The 23,048-nt window shown below is 37.5% G+C and overlaps 1 protein-coding gene and 1 pseudogene across 1 annotated transcript in view; one reads left to right on the forward strand and one right to left on the reverse strand.

The window, feature by feature from the left end:
* Positions 1 to 9,749, forward strand: part of LOC127425502 (gamma-aminobutyric acid type B receptor subunit 2-like) — a 370,336-nt gene extending 360,587 nt beyond the window's left edge. Inside the window, exon 19 of the mRNA XM_051671571.1 lies at positions 409 to 9,749. Within this exon, the coding sequence (XP_051527531.1) occupies positions 409 to 574 (166 nt within the window). The 3' untranslated portion in view covers positions 575 to 9,749. The remainder of the gene's footprint in view (positions 1 to 408) is intronic.
* Positions 9,750 to 12,583: 2,834 nt separating this feature from the next.
* The window catches only part of LOC127425503 (elongator complex protein 2-like), a 44,151-nt pseudogene continuing 33,686 nt past the window's right edge, over positions 12,584 to 23,048 (reverse strand).

A 23,048-nucleotide genomic window follows, 5' to 3' on the forward strand; every position in this document is an offset into this window, starting at 1 on the left:
CAAATGCTTCCATGTTGGACAAAACCGTTAGTTCTCCATTTGAGACGATACTACATTCACACACTTTAGAGCAAATTGCAGTGTATATTAAAAGTGCACAGTATATAGTGCGTCAATTGGGACACAGCTTATGTGAGCGGTGCACAGTGGAAGTGGAGCACGAAGTAAAGTTTTTTTTTATTCAAGTCGGTTGGTGTTTTCTCTTGCTTCAAGATTGCTCTTATACTGCTAGTATTTCATGTGCTGTGTGGTATAATTTATACTAAACTTTTGTTACTTGCATCAGAGTTCATTTTCCATTATTAAACACATACTCAGAAGAGTTTTAAAGAAAATTAGGTGTTTTGAGACTTTTATGTAAAGTATAATAACCATTTTAACTATTGCTTTTATGCTCTTTGTTCACAGCATACAGCGCAGGCTCTCTCTGCAGCTGCCCATCCTACACCACGCCTATCTACCATCCATAGGAGGGGTGGACGCGAGCTGCAGCAGTCCCACTAGCAGCCCAGCCTCCAGCCCGCACCACAGACACATGCCCCCCTCCTACAGGGTCATGGTCTCTGGCCTGTGAGCCCCACCCCAGCCCTGCACTCTGAGGATGCGATCAGCTTTTCTTTTTAAAAACAGACTGAGCAATATCAGCGGTTAAGCGTGTGAGCAACCCATGGGAGGGTTCCAACTCTGTATGCATCTATGACCCCCCTCCCACCATCCATGACCACTTCAGAGCAGAACTGATCTTTCAGGCTATGAGGGAGGTGACTGGATGTCCTCACACTTGCAGTAACCCACCAAGACTACCATTCCTTCTCAGTTCTGATAACCTCCCGTTCCTAACTCAATGTACTCAACGGCCCCCCAAAACAGCAGGATCAACAAAGGACAGGAGCTTGTAGCCTTACCTGCTTCAAAGAGACAGATCTACTAGCAGCCTTTCAACTCCTTTGACAATATCCGTGCACATTGGTTCTGCTGGAACTTGCGGGAAAAGGGCATTGGATGTGACCGAGCACTCCTCCTATTCACCATGCCAACAGCCATGTAAATACCATATTGGAACATCAAAGTGAGCTTTGAATATGCTGTAAAATGAATTATTTGGGGGTGTATTATTCTGATGAGGCCTGGTGCTCTGGAAAACTTTACAAACAGTGAACAAACCAGGAAATAGATGCATTCAAAGTTGCAAACTGGTTGGTATGAATTTGTTGTATTGCTTCAGTGTCCCCATAGTGTGAAAATAATGGTAAATGGTAAACAAGACTATTAAAATCTCTTTTTTTTAGCTAAAGAGAACAAGCAAGTGTTTCAGAGAAACACAGGCCAACTGTTCTTGTGTGGATCAACGTGTATCACACTTTTGTAGAGTCACACCACATTTTGTTCTTAAAAAACACTGATTCACGTAGGCCTGACCTGGTAACAGAGTATCAAAACAGCTACTTTGAATTATAGCTTCATGTAATGTCATATTAGAGGCAAAGACTCTGATAAACATAAGAGTGCCCTCAAAGAGTCCCAGATAAGAATGCCTCTGGTGAAAGCCTCCACAAACTGTAGAGTACTGTCGGGTATGGCAGGCTTAAAGGGTCAGTCTTCCATTACAGCCGAGTGAGGTGATCCTGAATACTTGGCAGTTCAAGGCGCACCCAAGCACATTTAGCGGGACTAAAACACACAGTTGCAGTCCCACGCTAAGGACGTTGATTGGGCTGTAACAGAACAAGAAGACTCATAGATTGCGATAATAACAGGGAAGTAGGACTTTGGTTTTGCAGAGCCAAACCAAAATATTGTCGCAGAAATCTGTGAGGTTACACAAAAGAACTGGTCCACACAACACGAAAGAAGAAATATATTGTATTAAACAGCGTGGCTGAAAAATTAGCACAAGTGTAATTAACGTAATAAGAGCAAGTGATGTATGAGAAAAGCCTAATTTTGACACTCGGGTCTTTCAGTTTCCCCCTCCCTCTGTTTATTTTCTCTTCTTTGAAAACTTCCCTGGTTGTAGCTTGGGCTAAAAGGAATTGAATGAGAATATAGATCCTGTTCCAAGGGAGAAATGGCAGAGTTTCACCCCAGTCTCCGAGTGACATTGTGATATATTTCACCTAGCTCTTAGCAACAGTGAACTTACCTCATAGTTGCTATAGAAATATTACTGTGTGCTGTGAAATTTGCACAACGTCTTGCTGAGATAGGGAGCGTCAGCATACCAGTTTTGTTCTGTTGTCATACCAATTTTGTAAATCTATATCGAGACAACAAAGGAAATGTAATCAAAATATGAATTATCGGAAATAAGCTATGTATCATGCATATCAAAGGCAAGAGAGTTCGCTTCAGCTGATTTCTCACCGTCTGTGTCTTGGTTTTAGTTTTTGTCAGATTTGTTACGTGTGTGCCTGTTGTCTTACTGTAGCCTGACGGACCGAATTGTGTCGACTGGGCAACAAAAACACATATGTAATGCATATGATCATACGTAAACGCAATGAGAACTATTTTTTTCAAATTTGTAATTACCTTCTGTATGGTTGTTAGCCGATGAGAACACAACATGCACTGTTATTTAATGTCTTTTAATGCAAGCGAGAAAAGAATGGAAAATAATAGAGGTGGGTTGGCTAACAGCTGCGGTTGTCACAGTACCTTACGCTTACTAACAAGTCACAGTGATGAAGACCTTTAAATACAAAAACGCAAACAGATGCACAAAAATCCCACAACGCCACGGGAATTAATGTAAACTCATCTTAAAATGATGGCCAAGACCTACTCTTAAGTTTATTAAGTTATTTTATTTTAATGATTATTTAAAAATATATATATTATTATTATTAGTATTTTCATTTTGGTTGTGTAAAATCGATTGTCTTCATTGACGAAATTACAATATTTGACTTGACTTTACCAGCATATGACCTAAAGTTTATTTAACATCTGTTATTTCAGACTATAATCAGCTCTTATTTCCAAGTTCTTTCATTTTCAACCTAGTTGTTTATATTTTAAGTCTTTTGTAATATGTTGTTTGGCACATTGCACAATCAGTATCAGTTATTAAAGGAATATTTTGGGTTCAATACAAGTTAAGCTCGTCCCTCCTTTTCTTTAAAATAAAAAAGCAAAAATCGAGGTTACAGTGAGGCACTTACACTGGAAGTGAATGGGGCCAATCGGTAAACGTTAAAATACAAACTGTTTCAAAAGTATGGTAGGCGTAAACAATATGCATGTTAACATGATTTTAGTGTGATAAAATCACTTAACCTTTTCTGTGTACAGTTATAGACAATTTTAAAACTTTGTTGCCATGATGCCGTAAATCCTGTAATCCTGGTAAACAACGATTTCAACTTTACAGCTCAAATAATACATGATTTCTAACAGAATTAATTTCAGTGCTTTTATAAAATTATAAGCTTAACATTTCTGCCTTTAAACCCTCCAAATATTGGCCCCATTCACTTCCATTATAAGTGCCTCACTGTAACTTCAATTTTTGCTTCTTTTTTTTTTTTTAAGAAAAGGAGGGACGAGTCAAAATAAATGTTTATGGTAAAAAAAAAAAAATATGTGAAATTATGACACAAATGCTGTCGATTGGGCTTAACTGGTACTGAAGTGCAACAGTTAATGCTTCAACAACACCTTTGGATGCAATCAGAGAAACTGTACATTGAAAGAATATTTAACTGGTTTATTATAATGTACATTTAACTTTTCCCATTGTTTCTTAGTACAACCTCACCCCGTTTAAATATATTTAGGTAATACTCTATAATAACTTTTATATTAATGAATAATTAACAAACATCATATAATGCTTAACAGATCAGTAGTTTATGTGGACTGAAATATTTGATATGATATTTGATTTGAATGAAATATTTACATACAGTGGAAAGAAAAAGTATGTGAACCCTCAGGAATTAGCTGGTTTTCTGCATTAATTGTTCATAAAATGTTATCTCATCTTCATCAAAGTCACAAGTATAGAAAACACAATGTGCTTAAGCTAACAACACACAAACTATAATAATATTTAATGTCTTTATTGAACACATCCCATTAAACATTCACAGTGCTGTGGAAATAGTAACTGAACCCTTGGATTTAATAACTGGTCGATTCTCCTTTGACAGCAATAACCTCAACCAAGCATTTCCGGTAGCTTCGGATTAGACCTGCACAACGTTCAGAAGGAATTTTGGACCATTCTTCCTTACAGAACTGCTTCAGCTCAGCCATATTCTTTGGCTGTCTGGTGTGAACGGCTCTCTTGAGGCCATTCTGTAGTGGATGTACTTTGATGTTTAGAGTAATTGTCCTTTTGCATCACTCAACTTCTACTAAACTTCAGCAGCCACCATGACATTATCCTATAGGATATCTTGATAAACGTATTCATTTTTCCCTCAATGATGGCAAGCGGTCAAGGCCCCAAAGCAGCAAAGCAGCCCCAAATCATGATGCTCCTTCCACCGTACCTCACAGTTGAGATTATGTTTTCATGTTGATATGTGGTGCCCTTTTTATGCCATACGTAGTGCTGCGTGTTCTTCCTAAACAATTCAACCTTAGTTTCATCAGTCCACAAAACATTTTCCCAGTAGTGTTGTGGAGTGTCAAGGTGGTCTTTGGCAAACTTAAGGTGTGCAGCAATGTTTTTGTTGGAAAGCAGTGGCTTCCTTCGTTGTGTCCTGCCATGCATACCATGCCTGTTTAATGTTTTCCATATAGTAGACTCTTGAACAAATATGTTAACCAGTTCCAATGATTCCTTCAAATCTTTAACTGACACTCTAGGGTTCTTTTTTACCTCGAGCATTCTGCGTTGTGCCCTTTGAGTCATCTTGGATGGACGGCTTTTCTAGGGAGAGTAGCTACAGTACTACATAGTCTCCATTTATAGACAGTTTGTCTAACTGTGGACAGATGAATATCTAAGCTCTTTGAGATAACATGGTAATCCTTTCCAGCTTTGTGCAAAGCAACAATTCTTGATCGAATGTCTTCTGAGATCTCTTTTTGCAAGGCATGGTCCATGTCAGCAGATACTTCATTCAAAATGTTTGAGTGCTTTTTATGAGTCAAAGTAGCTCTAACCCACAACTCTAATTTCGTTTCATTAATTGGATGCCAGGTTTGCCAACTCCTGACTCTAATTAGCTTTTGTTGACATCATTAGCCTAAGGGTTCACATACGTTTTCTAACCTACACTGTGAATTTTTGAATGATGTATTCACAATGCTGGTATGTACAAGAACAATACAATAATATGTGCATTATTAGTTAAAACAGATCATTTATACATAAATGCAGGAAATTCCAAAGGGTTCATATATTTTTCTTGCCACTTTATATACAAATATATGAATCAAAGTTTTGTGACATTAATGATCTGTAAAGCTTTTTATAATGTAATGTTTGTTATTGTTTCGGTAACATTTTGCAATAAGGTTGTATTCGTTGACATCAGTTAACTGCATTGGTGAACTAACAATGAACAATACTTTTTCAGCACTTATTAAATTTGGTATATGTTAATTTTAACATATATTCATAAATTTTTCAAATTAATAGTTGCATATGTTAACAATGCATTATGAACTAACATGAACCAACTATGAACAATTATATCTTTATAAATTAACAATAACAAAGATTTATAAACGCTGTAGAGTTATATTGTTCATTGTAAGTTCATGATTCCTAATGCATTGGCTAATGTTAACAAATAGAACCTTGTTGTAAAGTGTTACCAAGTTTTCAAATGAAAGTTATTAATACAGTGCTACCAATATTTATTCAGCTCAGTGAATCAGTAGAAGTAAAAGGGCTAGCTCACACTCACATATTCATTAGTATGGACCATATTCACAGTAGCACCATCTTTAATTTTTGATGGGAATGACAACAATGCTGTAGGGGATAGATTTACAGTCTCTTCAATAGGTTGTACTGTTGTTTAAAGTGTTTTGAATCATTCTGCTGACAAACATTTAAATTATATATATATATATATATATATATTTCCCTCTCAGATCTACAGTATGCATATATCATCATGATATATGTCATTCTGATTGTTGATGCAATTGAAATATGGCATTCAAATGCATACAGTATGGTGTATTATAAAATAGCCAGATATTTATACTGAAATCCTCTGGTCCTATTTTTTGAACAAGCTGGTGAACCTCCAGATGTGAACAGGAAAATTAGTATTTAAATGAAAAGATCTTCAGATCCTTCATATATCACATCAACTCTAAAATAATCCAAAGGAGGAATTCAAATCTGTATTTTAGGTAAATATCTTTTTGACAAAATTGGAGGTGAAGGGGATGTTTACAAGTGTTTCAGCCAAACATCTGCTCAAGGAGAGGGCATGATTAATTATTTTCTGTACTTTTAAATCAAAAAGATGACTATATGATTATTAATGAAATGTAGATTATCAATAAGAGATTTAAGAGATTATCAAGAGATTATAAAAGCATTGTTCAGATAAATCATACAGTACAGTATAATGAATGTATGAGGTTTACTACATGAAGAATTAATCATCTAATATTTATTTATAGCTATTGATTGTTTTCTAATTATTCACTTCCGTGCATGGTGTTCTATGCATACATTGCCATTTTCAAATAATTGTCTCAATAATTTCTGACAAATGCACAACATAATAATTATGAAAGTGGCAATAATTAGCTCATTCAAACTGTATAGATAAGTATACTGAATGTTTTTGATGGTATATTAATTTGAAAGATCATATCGGAAATATATGTCAGCGTTGCATTTTTACACTACCTGTACTTTTCCAATAATTATGCCACTAATGTTGACATTGCACAGGAATACTGTCTTATGAGTCATAATTCTCAGAACAACTACTGTCTGAGCATACTAAAAACAAATCTGAAAACATATTCAGTGTTCCATGCACCACATACTGTTATTTTAAAAAAATTGAAAGGTAAACACTGGTACAGTGATGTTACCATGTCATTGCCGGTACAGGAAAAGTGAATTTGTGACGTATAGTCTCTTTTTACAGAAACCACTAGAAAAATGCAAAAACTAAATAAAGACCAAGGTAGTGCTTTATATGATTTTTATTTGGACATTTGGTTCTATACTGTGGATTCTAACAACTGTGTGTGCATGAGTCTGTGAATCAAACAAACACGAGGTTAACACATCGCTTTTGAAGTTGCATCATGGTCTGTGGAATGCACATCTGGTTGGTTAGGACAGTCTTGGCAATAACCTTTGCTGATTTGTTGGTCACTTAAATTGAAATGAAAATGTTCTGTTTCTCTAAAGCAAGAAAAAACTTAATTGTGCAAAGAGATTCATTAATTTATTGTACATGATTTGACAAACGTTCGGCTGGACTCCAAGCGTATTCTGGTGTATCAGTGCATCATGTAACAAACTATATATAAAGGCCTAGTCATCACCCCAGGAGAGTGAAGAACCACTTATAATGTATATAATGTAAACAACTTATTTTTTTTCTGTAGAGGTATAATACAATGTTAGTGGGGATGTTAAAATGATGTTAAAATGACAGAATGTTAGCAGTGAGCTTGTATGTCTGTTTGCCACTGTGTGAAAACGTGCTGTCTACAAGTTTACACATCGCTATACAAAACTATTTATTCTGTGCTGGAAGACTTCTCACCTTTTCTTTTTTTTTTTTAATTAATCAGTTATTTTGAGTTCACGAAACATCACTGCCTATCAAGAAAAAAAAAAAAGAAAAAAAAAAGAGGAAATCCACAACTGTTGTTTTGTTTTTCTATACAGTGCTTTTTGAAAGTGTACACTTGTGTGCTCCACTTCTGTACCGGTCAGTGTGTTTGCACTGGTACACACACAGACACATGGGAGCTCTTGAACAAATCAAAGTGGATGTTCTCATTTCACATTTCTTGTACCCTTACACTGCATGGAAATCATACAATTTTTAATAAATTATTGCAAAAAAATGTTTTATTAATAAAATAATCAAAATAATCCTATGTTCTTCATCTAATCTTATTTGGATTTTTTTATTTTTTTTATTTATATATATATCCTGGAAATATTATGGAAATGGTTCACGCAAGTTGTCATCATTTACTCAACCTCATGTCATTCTGAACCTGTATGGTTTTTTTCCAACTATGAAACACAAAAGACGTTGTTCTTTTCCATACAACGAAAGCATACAGTTACTCTTAAGCTACAAATTGGACAAAAAAACACCATAAAAGTCATCTGTGCTATATGCCAAGTCTTTTGAAGCTATATATTAGCTATATGCTTCCGAATGTTCATGTACCCTGAAATCGACTCCATTCTGACGAATTACAAGTGCCATCCCCCATCAGACATTTTTGCTTCAATTCAGGCATGATCAATTTTTTTCTCCGGCACTACTGATAGCTCGTTGCATAAGCAACCTCCGAGCAAACTTGCTTTTGGCACCACTCTGTGGACATTTCACCTGGAAGCTGGACAACACATGCCCATACGTTCAACACTTCCAGCTTCGACCACTGGGGTCAGTGATTCAGATTTCCATAAGCACAGAATGATTTCTGCAGAAGAGCTTTCGACCTGTCACCAAATTCACAATGTGACCAGTATGTAAATTTAATCATTATTCACTGAAAATCTTAGGATGCATCTCAGTCAGCTCCTTATGTCATGAATCAGTATATCGTGAATACAAATTAGGGCACTGGCAAAGGTGTTGATCCACTGAACATTGGGACACTTATGACTCAATTACCTGTGACACAATATAACTCTACTGCAACTCTTAATATTTAAAATATTTTTTTCCATTTCATTTACATTATGGATGAAAGATTATTCTTTTTTAACCACTTGTGACCCCACGTCCACATGTGTGGATGTTGTATTTTGGCTTCGCTCTATGAAACGCATAATTTAAATTAATTTAAACTGACTGAATACTGTTCACAAGACTCTAGATTGTCATTAAAATGGTTAAACTTCTCCCGCACCGAGTCTCGTGACACAACAGCATGATGTCGATTTCTGTGAAGTGCTTCTACGGGCACAGAGCCAACAAAAGTGCCTCTGGTACGAAACCTATACGTTTTTTCATGGAAACCTGTTTGGGTGTAAAGAGTAGAGTCTATAGTTTCATTTTGATATGCCTCTTTAAAAATTAATTTTGTTGTGGGTTATTTTGGGACATTATTCCCTCATAAGTAAAAAAACTAAAAAAGTTAGTTATTTTAAATAACATTCAACATTAGCACATCTGTGGGTCATTTCGCTTCATTTTAATGTAAATGTTGTTATCGCTGTACAATGCGGTTCTATTCATTAAAATTAGTAAATGCATTCCTATATTTGCTGTGCATTTTCAGCACACTGAAGGTTAAGTCATTCACTAAATAGGGAGCAAGGGAGCATCCTATAGATTTCCTATGCAGCTAAGTGCATTCACTCCTAAAATCCGACCAAAAGTTCAGTTTCAGGCTGCGATGTTTGGACCATTCAACATGTTTGGCAGACATGGGACAATGGTAATCAGTACATAGATCCAGAATTTATTATGTATAATCTTATTTTAACATGGTTGGCAGTGATTGGATGATGCTGGATATTACTTTGAATTATAATTATTTGTGAATTTTTGATGTATTGTCTGTAATGTCTCAAAAACATAAATAACCAACACTCCTGGAAACATAATAAACAATTTGATGAAAAAAATCTGACTTTCTATAGCTTGGTATTATTTAAAATTCCACAACTTAGTCCTGCTGTCCACATATGTGGACATCAATTTCTAGGAAAACAGTTTTCTCTAGAATATTTCATTTTTTTTTCTTTCTTTTTTTTTTTAAAAAAAACAGGAAAAATTTGATAAATTGGATTTAACTTTGTACAAACAAGGTAAGTGATTCTTTCACACTACGTTAACACAATGTTTAAGTATTGTCGCTATACTTCCAAAACAGTGGGTATGTGGTGATGGGGCGTGGTCGTGCGCTGGTTTGTGAATGGAGAGCGAGGCCAGGTAGAATGAATGGAAAGGACTCGCACCTGTGTATAATTTCTCTAACAGCTGTTCTGTGTTTCAGTGAGTGGCTTTGGGGAGATAAAGGAGAGACGAGAAGCCCCGAAAAGAGAGAGAAATTAACCTGTGTGTGTGCTATGGCTGAAAAGTCCAAACAGAGTATAAGTGAATAAAGTTTTCGTTAGAGTGATTAAGCCGGCTCCCGCTTCCTCCTTTCTACACCTACAAAGGGCTGTGGCACAGTGGTGCCGAAACCTGGGAATAAGGCGGAAGAAAATGCCGTCATGGTGTCCTCGCCACTGGCCAAAGTATTCAAGACCCTCGCCGGCATCCACCAAGCCCAACATTAGTCTCTGCTTGAGCTGCGTCTGGAACAGGAGCAGCGGTTCCAGGCGCTCTTCTAGGCTCAAGCAGAGGACCAGCAGGTGCTACGGAGTTGGGTACAGCAGGAGGGGTCTTCTCCTACGGCCGTACCGCATGTCACGCTGACAAAGATGGGACCTCAAGATGACCCGGAGGCATTCCTTGAGCTTTTCGAGTGGAACACGGGAGCATGGAAGTGGTCCAGCACTCAGTGGGCGGCTCACCTCGTGCTGCTGTTTTCTGGGGAATCCCAACTCGTGGCCCACAAACTACCTGCGTCCAACCTCCTGGTGTACGAAGATCTAAAGAAAGCCATCCTGCAACGGGTCGGCCGAAGCCCAGTGCAACAACGTCAACACTTCTGCTCGCTGACGCTCGGCAAGCTCGGCCACCCGTTCTCATTCGCTCAACAGCTCAGAGACACCTGCCGAAGGTGGCTGCTGGCTGCAGATCACGACACCGCAGTTCATCGTCCGGTTACCGAAAGGGACAGCGGAGTGTGTCCAGTGCCACCAACCAGCGTCACTGGATGGGGCGGTCCAGCTGGCTGAGGACCATATGGTGGCGTATTCAGGGGCCAGCGAGCCCCCTTCTTCTCTCTCGCGCTCTCTCCTCTGGGCTTCTCGTCTCCCCTTTATCTCCCCAATGCCACTCACTGAAACACAGAACAGCTGTTAGTGAAATTATACACAGGTGCGAGTCCTTCCCATTCATTCCTCTTGGCCTCGCTCTCCATTCACAAACCAGCGCTCGGCCACACCCCCATCACCACAGGTTATTTAAACCTTTACCTTGGTGCAATGCCTAACAGAGTTTAAATGATTTTCTGTTATAATCGAAAGCATTACAGATGCCATCATTACTTGCTTAAGTATTGAGTCCAGAACATTCCTTTAACATCTCACAAGGATGAATGCCATTGGATTTAAATATAATAAGTGACACTCTTCCTAAATTAAACATACTATTCCTCCTGTTAATGATTCATGCCTGCTAAGTCTATGGCCCTCATGGCTCATTGTACATCTTATCCGAATGCTCATCTGTCCTTCAGGTCCTGAAAATGATAGGATGAGGTCAGGATTTTCTGTTCTTTTTCCGTCACTTTTGGCTGTAGGGATTTACAATAGGATTCGGAATTCACGGGATGCTGGCTACTTAAAACAACCCTTAAAGGAGTTAAAATTACAGCGGCCTCAAAAAGTTGTTATTTGGAGACAATGTATGAATGTCATTGCATTAGATTAAAAAAATAAATGCAGTTTGGTTTTGATATTTAAGATAGCACAAGTACACTTTTCAAGCAAAAACATTTCATGAAAAGCACGTTTGTTAAGTTTTAAACCATAAAACAATAGATATCCTGTTATGTTAAGACAAAAGGTATTTGGACATTTTCTGGTTGTCACATGTTAGTGGAAAATGTCCATAGTGACTTCATATATCCACTAAAAATGACCTAGACATCAGTTGTTGAACGTTGTAGTATTTTAGGTGCAGAAGAACAAACAAATGCTATGCAATATGACTTTAATCCAGAAAACCCAACCTTTTAATTCCTCAACGTCATAAATTAAAAGATTCTGCCTGACTAGGCATCAAGGAGTCTAATGGAGGCCTGCCTTTGGATGATAAAATGGTCAAGGAGACTAAAACAGCATGATTTAAAACAAAAAAGGCCATTGGTCACAGAGGCCCCTCAACCCATGGGACAGTGGCATGGGGCAGACTCAGCATGACCTTCTGAACTTCCATACAGAGCTAAAGCAGGTTTCCTTGAGAGGCATTCTCTCTGATCAGTATACTGCAAACAACAGCTAAAAAAAGAAGTCCCTTTGTTTCATTCATTTAGTAACACACAGACACTTAAAATTAGACATTTCCTGTCACATGCTAAAAAACTCATTACCAAGACACAGATGTAAAGACCCTCGTGTTTGCACAATTCTAATACGAAGACATCTCATCTTACTCCAGGAACATTTCACACAAAGTCACAGTACTTCGCTGAGTTAACCCTATAATATGCCACAGTCTGGGCCAAAATATACACAATATCTAGCCTTACTAGATAATTCTGAAAATGATGTTATGATCTGTGATCACTTTTATAACTGACAAATTAATGATTATAGCCTGATCAAATCAAATCAATCAAATCACTTTATTGTCACACAGCCATATACACAAGTGCAATGGTGTGTGAAATTCTTGGGTGCAGTTCCGATCAACATAGCAGTCGTGACAGTGATGAGACATATACCAATTTACAATAAACAGATTTACACATCACAATTTATATATCTAATATACACATAATTACACTCAACAATATACAAATAATAACATACACTGTACAGTATATAATACACACTATATAGATACACATTATTCAATAAAAATAAAAAATAAAAATATATAAAAAAGTATATATAGTAGTATATATAGAATGTACAGTATTGTACTGTATTGACATTCAGGCTGTCGGTTGATAGTAAGTTGTTAAGAGAGAATATAATATAATAATAATATAATTTATGACAGTCCGGTGTGAGATATAAGAGTAAGAGTAATAAAGTGCAGTGCTGATGTATTTTGATCGTGGGAGATCAAGAGTTCAAAAGTCTGATTGCTTGGGGGAAGAAGCTGTCATGGAGTCGGCTGGTGCGGGTCCTGATGCTGCGTTACCGTCTACCTGATGGTAGCAGTGAGAGCAGTCCATGGCTCGGGTGGCTGGAGTCTCTGATGATCCTCCGAGCTTTTTTCACACACCGCCTTGTATATATTTCCTGGAGGGAGGGAAGCTCACCTCCGATGATGTGTCTGGCAGTTCGCACCACCCTTTGCAGTGCTTTGCGGTTGTGGGCGGTGCTATTGCCGTACCAGGCGGAGATGCAGCCAGTCAGGATGCTTTCTACAGTGCTGGTGTAGAACCGTGTGAGGATGTGGTGGTTCATTCCAAACTTCCTCAGCCGTCTCAGGAAGAAGAGGCGCTGATGAGCCCTCAGTTCCTCAGTGATGTGGACACCCAGGAACTTGAAGCTGCTGACTCTCTCCACTGGTGCTCCATTGATGGTGATGGGACTGTGTTCTCTGTCTTTTCTTCTGAAGTCCACCACAAGCTCCTTTGTCTTACTGACGTTGAGGGAGAGGTTGTGCTCCTGACACCAGTGTGTCAGAGTGATGTACCTTTTAAAATATGTGTGGTGATTTGTAATCACTTATAACTGACAAATTGGTGATAATAATCTTTAATCTTGTATTATTCATAATTTTACTAAGAATGGTAACTATTCATGACATAGCCTACCAACTATCGCTGAAATTCTTTCTGCATTTCAGTAATGTTTATGTTCATACATTTTTTATATATTCAGTTGTATCCAAGATATAAAATGTATGGTTAAAGCATGTACTATTTCATGCAGGAATTGTTAAGAATCCTTTACACAATGGATTGTAAATCAACTTTGAAAAGGACAGACAAGTTGACCTTGTGACGATGAAACCCTTCTCTTCTCTGCGCTACGACACACACACGTGACGCCGCTTCATCATCCATCGATGCAACAGACAACAAACCATCCACGATCTTAACAGATGTCCAAAACATTGACAGAACCACCCGAACTTTCTACAAAGAGCCAAAGAATCAAGCAACACAAGGAAACGTAACGAAACGCAAGTACATCTCCAGACTTTGCTGAAAGTGCTGGAGTCTCTCTAATATAATTCGAGTTACCCGACTGCAAATCGAGTTAGACTGAATTAAGTATCAAATGGTTCTCAAGGCATTGTCTACAGACTACATAAAGTTCCTTGTCTCTGTATAGATCATTTCCATCCAAGTCACTCTTTCACTTTACTCACCAACCTGTTTCATGTTTGCATGTGTTAGATTAGTTTTTATGTTTAGATTAGCAATAAAGTCTTGTTTGTATTCAAAGATAATTTGACTGTGGTATATTTTGATAATCTCGTCACTTCATTTTTTCAAAGATCCATCCCTAAATCTATACCTAAAATATTTGTGATATTATTTTCAATAAGCCATGAGAATAAATTACTCTAATAAGTGAATTAATCATATTTCCCTTATTAAAGCGAATTCCTTACAACAGAAATTGTGAGCGGATACAACGAGACGTTATATTACAATTTTAATGGTGGAGAAATTTATTCAGACAAATAATCTAATTATTTGTAATTTATCTTTCTTATAATGGTTGTCAAACGCGACTAATTCCATTATAAATTGACATACGGACAGTTTAATTTAATTCCTAACACACATAACGTTCCCCTACAATGTAGTTGCAAAAAGGCTTTACTTATTTCAGAGAAATGAATTCTGAGAAAAGAAGGAAAGGAAAGCCACAAGGATGGATGGAATGGATGGATGTTGTTTCAAGGCAACACAAATCTTCCCTCACATGCTGTCTGGATGTCTCTGTCTCTCGTATTATATGTTTTATTACAGCTCTGCTCATCTCATTTTGAAACTCGCTCAATCATCTCAGTCTAGGTAACTTTCATATACTGTACACTTGCCAATTTAAAAAATAATTAGACAGATAAATAAACACACAAATCCATCTTGTTTTCAGAACTTACTGCAAACAAACAAAAAATCACTGGGAATAGTTCATCCAAAACATGATTTTACATTTTGTTAGGCTGTTGATTTAACGTAATACATTAGTGAGATGAATTATATACAAAAATAATGCATTAAAACATTACTGCAATTAACCATGTCACCGGAGGATAGGTTGGAATATTCCTCCCATCGGAGCAATTAAAGCCAGAAGTACCACCTGTTTTCAGCAGGGGGCAGTAAGCGAAACTCCAGCTGTGTAGGCAACAGCAGCTTATACAGAGAACAAACCATACTTAGGCTTGCTTTATAGTGACCTAAAAATGCTGAGTTTATGACATGACACAAGCAAAGAAAGACACTCCAAAAGCATCCGTCTGACGCATGTGTACATTGACACATTTTTAGACAAGCCCTAATAATAAATCTATCTCGGACAGATTGACAAATTCAATTGTATAATGGATTGCTGTGGACTGTAGGCCAATGATTGGCTTATGTTCAGTAATAGGGAAATAAACAATATATTGCCTTCTAAAGCCACATTTTGCGTTGTCTAATCAAAGTTTTAATTGTATACCTCAATAATGTAATGTCTTTTTATTATCTGAATTATTTTATAATATTTATTATATTTATAATTATTTATAATTATTATTTTAGAATCGTTTATAATTACTAAGTCGTTATATATTGAATTATTGTTATTTAAGGGGCTTTCTTAGAGAATTTTTATACATGCGATTAATTCGATTAATTAATCTGCACATCGTAATTAATTTGATTAAAATGTTTTATTGATTGACAGTCCTAAAGTTGTCATTACAAACCCATTTGCTGTTAACGTTACGTAGCTCTTTTCCATACAACGACAGCTTAGCTGTCAAGCTCCTAAAAGGCGAAAATGAAACCCCATAAAAGTCCTTTTTGACTTATGAGCTATAGCTGTAAAATTGCTTTGTGTAATAAGTCATTATTCACTGATAAATTTAACCAGTTTCCAAAAATGTCATAGACGGCAAAACGGCATTAGTTCTCGAGTATGTAGTAAACCAACACAACGCACCATTTTTTATTCTGGGAGAGGTTAAGATTCAGTGAAAAGTTACTCAGTTTCTGTCTATTCCTCACATAAACCTAGTGTATGGCTTGAGAAGACTTGTAATATAGCTCATAAGACATATGGACCAATTCTATGGTGATTTTATGGTGTTCTTTGTCGTTTTTTGGAACATAACAGTCCCAGGTAACTGTTGCTGTATGAGTGACTTCTGGGCAAGAAATACCTGTAAGTGCCTACACAGATGGTTTATCAATTACACCTACAGAAAGGGAGAGTTTAGCTAGAATGGACTCAATCCACTGTGGGGGAAAGTGTGATGGCTGGAGAGAGGGCTCGGTGCAAACAGAATGGCTTTCACAGCTTGGCCTCTCACTGACACCTCATTCTCTCTCTTCACGGATCAATGCGGAACCTGCCCTCAGGAGCCCCCATATCTACCTGAAGCTTCTCCCGAGCAGTGTGTGCCAGCTCACAAACATGCTGCCTTTTTGTTGTCAAAAACACCACCAGACCACCGGTCTTTGGAAGTAGATATGACTCTCTTGTTTAACTTGAGAATGTGTCACTTTCTGAGATGTTAAGTGTGCAAGAATGAGGACGAAACTTAGATTTTAGTTTTAGGGGTTTAGTGCAAATTGTTGTACAAACTGACAGCAGCAAATCAATCCATAGGCCCGCATCAAATCTGTACACTTTTGTCATTTTGTGCCATTCACTTGCATTGAAAGGACCAATGGAGCTGAGATATTCTTCTAAAAATCTTTGTTTATGTTCAGCAGAAGACATACACATCTGGGATGACATGAGGGTGAGTAAATGATGAGAGAATTTTCATTTTTGGGTGAACTATCTCTTTAAATTTGGGAAAATAAAGACAAGAGATGATTAAGACCTCTAAAAATAATAATTAACACTTTTTTTGTACCATTGAAATTACTTAAGACTTTATATGGCCTTTAATTTTGAAAAGTGAATTTAAAAACGACTTTTTAAGTACCCGGGAGAACCCTGATTATGTGCGGACCTAACAGGCACACCACTGAGATATGCATTCAATAGACACTTTTAACTGACCATTTCAAAATTAAAATGCAGTGTTGGAGAGCAGAGAAGAATATTACCAAGAAAAAGGATACCATTCATCCGTTTCCTCACATTTGCTCCAGTCTGATCCAGAAGACTCTGATGGCCTCCATTTATACAGCAAAATCTGCCCATTCTCAAGACCCACAGCCAACAAATAACTACACAAATTCAAATAAAACAAAACATTATTTAAAATGTCACTTATATCACTTATTTCCAATTATGTCATCACATTAGGATCATGAGTAAAATAATTTTCTTACCTCTGGTCTGAACAGAGCACTGGGCAGATCGACACAGCAGTGGCTGAATCTCCAACATCCAAAACAGAGGAGCAGGGACTCACGTCGGCCCCCTCAAACTCATCAAAACAGTCTCCAGAGCCACGATGTCCCCAAACTATCACCTATAAATAAACAAACAAAAAGCTGATCAAATGTCAAAGTTCAGACTGCAAGAGAGGTAGACTGCTGCTTTAAACCATGAGATACCTTCTTGTCTCGACTTGACGTCACAAAGTACTTGCTGTCAGAGCTCCAGTCACATGACCAAATGATGCGTGTGTGAACCGCCGTGTCCTTACTAGAGAAAAACTGCGCTCTGGAGGGAAAAAAGAAAAAACAAGAAACAGGTGAGATGCAAAAATATATTGTGAAATATGTGAAATATTATAAGACAAAAAGGCATAAAACTCTGTATTAGCTTAATTTACTATTATCAAACTAATAGATTTGGTGCTGGATTTTGATTTAAAAAAAAAAAAAAGTGTACCAACCATACAAAAATACACCATATAGTAAAAGCTATGAGGCAAAACAAATTTAAATATAGCTGCAAGCAGCGATGATGGGCCCAAGCATCATAAGTCCATTTCCACCCGGTGCCTTTCGGAAAACAATGCAAGGTGGACACATGAATTTGGCATTTGGCATTATTCCAAACAATTTTGAAGCAATTTGGGTAAATATAAGAGGACTATTTTAAAGTCTGTTGTAAGAGCCACACTTCCTGCTGCCATGTGGTGGCGCTATGACCGTGACCCCAAATAGTCACATCCATGTGATTAGCCCCCAAGACTAAACATACATCTACATTTTTATCTTAATCACACATTGCACACAGAAGATTTGAGACACTTCCTGTTTCCCATTTTTCACCATTAATTTAATGCCGCGCCATGGCAACACCATTCGATATATCAAAAATCTGCTCACAATTTAGCATCTACAATGTCTTGGCATGATGTTGCACAAATTTGGTACCAGTCACATGAATTCCTTAGGAGCCATATTTAAAAGTTCAGAGCTTGCGATTTTCAGAAAATCCAAAATGGCCGACTTCATGTTGGGAGAGCTAATGACTGTAAGTTGTTCAGCTTGATGAGAACTATATATGTACCAAGTTTGGTGACTCAAGGTGAAAATGGGGTGCTACAGAGACACCGTTACATACCCATTCTAAAGGGGGTGCTACAGAGCGTTCACCCCCCCGGGCAACTTTGCCCAGCCACTCAGACGACTCTGATGTGTGTGCAAAATTTCAAGAATTTTCACGCATGTTAAGTACCCAAAAAGTACAGAAAACCTTGAAAAGAATACAACTAATAATAATAATCCTAAGAAAAACAATAGGGTCTCTGCACTTTCAGTGCTTGGGCCCTAATAATATTAATCCTTAGAAGAACAATAGGGCCTCCCCAGTTGCAGTGCTTGGGCCCTAAAAATTATAATAATAATAATACAAATAATAATAATCCTTAGAAGAACAATAGGGTCTCTGCACTTTCAGTGCTTGGGCCCTGATAGGGCTTCCGCACTTTCAGTGCTTGGGAAATACTGCCACAAGCGGCGATTGTCGGGGGCCATCAAGTATGGCAAGATGACCAAAATAATCAAATTTGACAGAAAAGATCCTGTGGATGCTGTGGACACAGCTATTTTGGTGTGACAATTCAACTGCTTTGAGAACAGTTGTAAAAAATTGATTTTTTTAAAGATATAGCACCCCCAGTTCAAAAAATTAAACTTGCCATGTTACCTAGGGGTGTTCTCTTTTCCGTGTGTACAAGTTTTGTTAAGTTTGAAAATTGTGCTCACAAGATACAGGCTAATTAGTAATTATAGGCCACGCCCCAAAATAAATTTCTTTATATCTTCGGAATGATTTGACATATCAAAATTCTTTGAACAAATTTTTGTCAGGAGGATCTATAGATGATGTATACTAAGTTCCGTGCAAATCGGACAAACGGCCTATGACAAGTTCAAAAAAGTATGTTTTTCAAATAAAGCAAAGTCGTACAAAATTTTTTTGCGGAAATGGAAATTCAAGTAATCGTATGATTTAGGGCCACTGATGGATTCAGAAAAGCTTTAGAATTATTGTAGCCTACACGGTTCCAGAGATATTAGCAAACTTAGCTAATTATAGCACCACCGTGTAGCCGATTGTCACGAAATTTATTATACCACTTCATGTAGACACCTGCTTGTGTATAGTACGTTTCATAACCATCGGCCCTTCCCAATATGCGTTATTAGGTGCTGAAATTTGATTGGCCTCTGGTGGCCATATTTGTTGATTTGTCAAATCTATTTTTTAAGAATATGTTAGCATTTGAACCAAATAAGATGCATATTTAATTTGAGCTTCGTCACTCATATGGCTGCGAAGCAATGTTGTTATAATGCCCCCAAGTGGCAGAACTGTACTAACCTTTGCGTACATCTTAAAAATGTCCTGCTGACTAAGTATACCGAGTTTGGTTACATTTAGAGTTTGCGTTGAGTAGATATTGATCAATTACTCGTATCACGTTCAACCGAAGGAACTGTTTCGCTAATATCTTTGGAACAATTTAACTTAATCGGACAAACGGTCTAGGAGCTTGAAAAAGTATGTTTTTCAAAAAATTCTAAATGGCAGAAAGACTTTATAGACGGAAATGAAATCGGAATGCCATTTTGTAGGGCCTGACCCAAGGAATCAGAGGGAAAATAATTTTGATTTTAGCCCTCACGGTTGCTGAGATATGAGCCAAAACATAAAGGTGCTTACTATAGTGTCAGATACCTAGAGTCAGATGGGTGTGCGTGTATGCGCATGAGTAGCGGTCGGGATTTGGGACCATCCTGCCATGTTTGGTGTCTCTAGGATGGTCTTTGCTGCCCATTCGCTTTTAGGGCAGAAAAGAAAAGAAGAAGAAGAAGAAGAAGAAAATCCTAACAGATACAATAGGGTTCCAGCACCTTCGGTAGCGGTTCTACTTCCACGAGAATGAGCCGTTGAATTAGCCACGCCCCCTCTTTCCAAAACCCTGCACTCCAAAGATATCAAATTAGCTTTATTGAGGCTGACATTATGCAGAAACAGTTGTTTAAAACAACAGCAGCAAAATAGTGCCCTCAACTGATACCTGCTATTAACAACATGGCATAAAAATGGCAGTAAGCCTCAATAATTAGCTGAAACTACAATACTATGAGAACGCTCAAAATGATTGACAAGTCAAAAGTGTCAGAGACCACGTCCCACAGACACATTTTTATTTGCTGTTTACAGAGTCAAGAGCTGTCACAGAGACCTGTGAGATATCTCATGACACTTATTTTATAATAATCTTTCAGGGAGTAAGACAATGTTTTGCATACCTTTCCATGAAAAAAACTGCTTACAGCACCTTTAAAAAGCAGATCCTTATCCGTTGATACGCATGACTCTAACAAGAAACAAATTCCATTAGAATACAATTCAATAAGAATCAAAATATTGCCACACTTGGCTTTGCCTGAAAGCACAAGTAATCATCTCTCTCAACACCTCCACGACACATATCCACAGCGCCCTCCATTAGACTCAATAATAACTGCGAGATTTGGTGAAAGATTCAGAGGGAAGTTCAGTACAATTCAGAGTTGCCTATGGAAGGCAAATGTGCAAAGAAAAATCAATATGCGATGTTCAAAAAGTGTTTTAAATAGTCAACCAATTGCTGCAGAACGAGTACTCGATTAGTCGTTTACTTGTGCACATCCCTAGAAATTTTTTGATGATTAAATACAGTAAGGTCTCCTAAACTAGCTTAACCCTGTAAAGCCTGACATATGAAAGAATCGTCAGAAAATTACAATTTTTTTAGATTAAACTGTTTTTAGTAACATTAGACAAACTATAAAAAACAATTGTAAAACAAATTGTAAAAAAAAAAAAAAAAATTGATACATTAGGCTTTAAAGGTCATTATCCTCCTGAGGCCCAGCAATTCATTTTTATATAGGACAATTGTTATTTAAGTTTTTCTTAGCCCATACATACTACAGTGATAAATCTTGGGGTATTATCAGAGGACTCCCTAGGCTTTTCAGAGTTGCCAAATGTTTGAGAGTTTGGCCGTAACAACTTGGTCCTTGGTCTATAAATATGGACTGAAATATATAACAATTCAATTCAGCACATCAGACACAATATTTTTTCAATTTTTATCATATGTATTTTTTGCACCAAACACTATTTTGTAATTTAAAAAATGGAAACTGTAAAACTTTTTTCACTGGGTCTCAGGAACTTACGATAAGATGACATCAAAATAGCTTATAATGTAAAATAATGAGATCTTTATAATGACTGAGCAGGCTGCATATATGAAAATATATAGAAATATTAGTTCACACTAAATTTATCTTATAAAATGTGTCAGAATTTTCAAAGCTCTGTGATTTTTATTTTTTTGTGGTGGGCATGAATGGAATGGAATAGAGAGATATACCTCAAAAGCCTGTTGTATCATATTTGATACATGGATTTCAAAGGGCAGTTTTCAATAAAATAATATTCAAAATTAAAACTAAGCACAAATTATTAGTCAAAATATCAGTAACAATATAATCATTACTGTCACTTTTACTTTATTAATATAAGCTGCCATTTATCCCAACATAAGGGTCACTTTTTGGCAAAGTCCAGCGGCCTTTTTTAATAGATCAATATAAACATTGAAACCACATTTTACAAATAACCACTAGATGGTACCATAAACATGTTATTTGGCTCGTCAGCTTGAACAGAGAGTGAAACGGGCTGTCAAACGCTGTGTATCATATTTGATACACACAGCTTTATAGGGTTAACAAGCAGAGAAAACTAATTTTCATAGCTTGTTTTCCCTGAAAAGTATAAATACTAGCTCTGTGGCACTATCAAAACATTGCTCTGTTTGCTTGTGCATCCCAACCAGCCTGACAAAGCAACAATGACTTGACAAGTGGTGCAAGCTTGGACGGGACTGTCCGTTTACCCAACTAATGGAAGATGGGGAGCACATTCAGGAAACCTGTTTGAAAACAATCATTATTGCAATTCCGTTTGGTGGCACTAAAGGCCACAACATTTGCCTTTACATTTTCATTTACTGTAGGTATTCTTGAGTATTTTATCTTATATAGCTAAACTTTGAATTTGTGGTCACCCACAGTGCAGCTTCAGATCTCCACCGCTAAGCAGGTCAACACACCCTGATGGCACCACCTCTGCCAATAACCCTCTCCAAGCGTCTGCCCCGTGCACACCAACACACGCGTGCCTCCGCTAATTAAAGCTCAGGCAGCCGCTGCTGGCCAGGCGCTGACTGGCGAGTCTCAACTCATTAGCCAGAAACACAAAAAGAGAGCGAGACAAATGGAGAGGAGGCGGTGGAGAGGGGGCGGAGGGGAGGCAGCTTGTCTCTGTGATAGAGATTTCTCCATGCCTGACACTGTTCGACCGCCACGCTGGGCCGTTTTCTGATCAGCTGTGACACTGGTAACCTCTACACATCTCCAGCATACAGGCTGTGAGTAATACCAGCTTCAACCAGAATGGACTGCGCTGTGCA

This window comes from Myxocyprinus asiaticus, chromosome 34 (genome assembly GCF_019703515.2).
Source record: "Myxocyprinus asiaticus isolate MX2 ecotype Aquarium Trade chromosome 34, UBuf_Myxa_2, whole genome shotgun sequence".
NCBI classification, from domain to species: Eukaryota; Metazoa; Chordata; class Actinopteri; order Cypriniformes; family Catostomidae; genus Myxocyprinus; species Myxocyprinus asiaticus.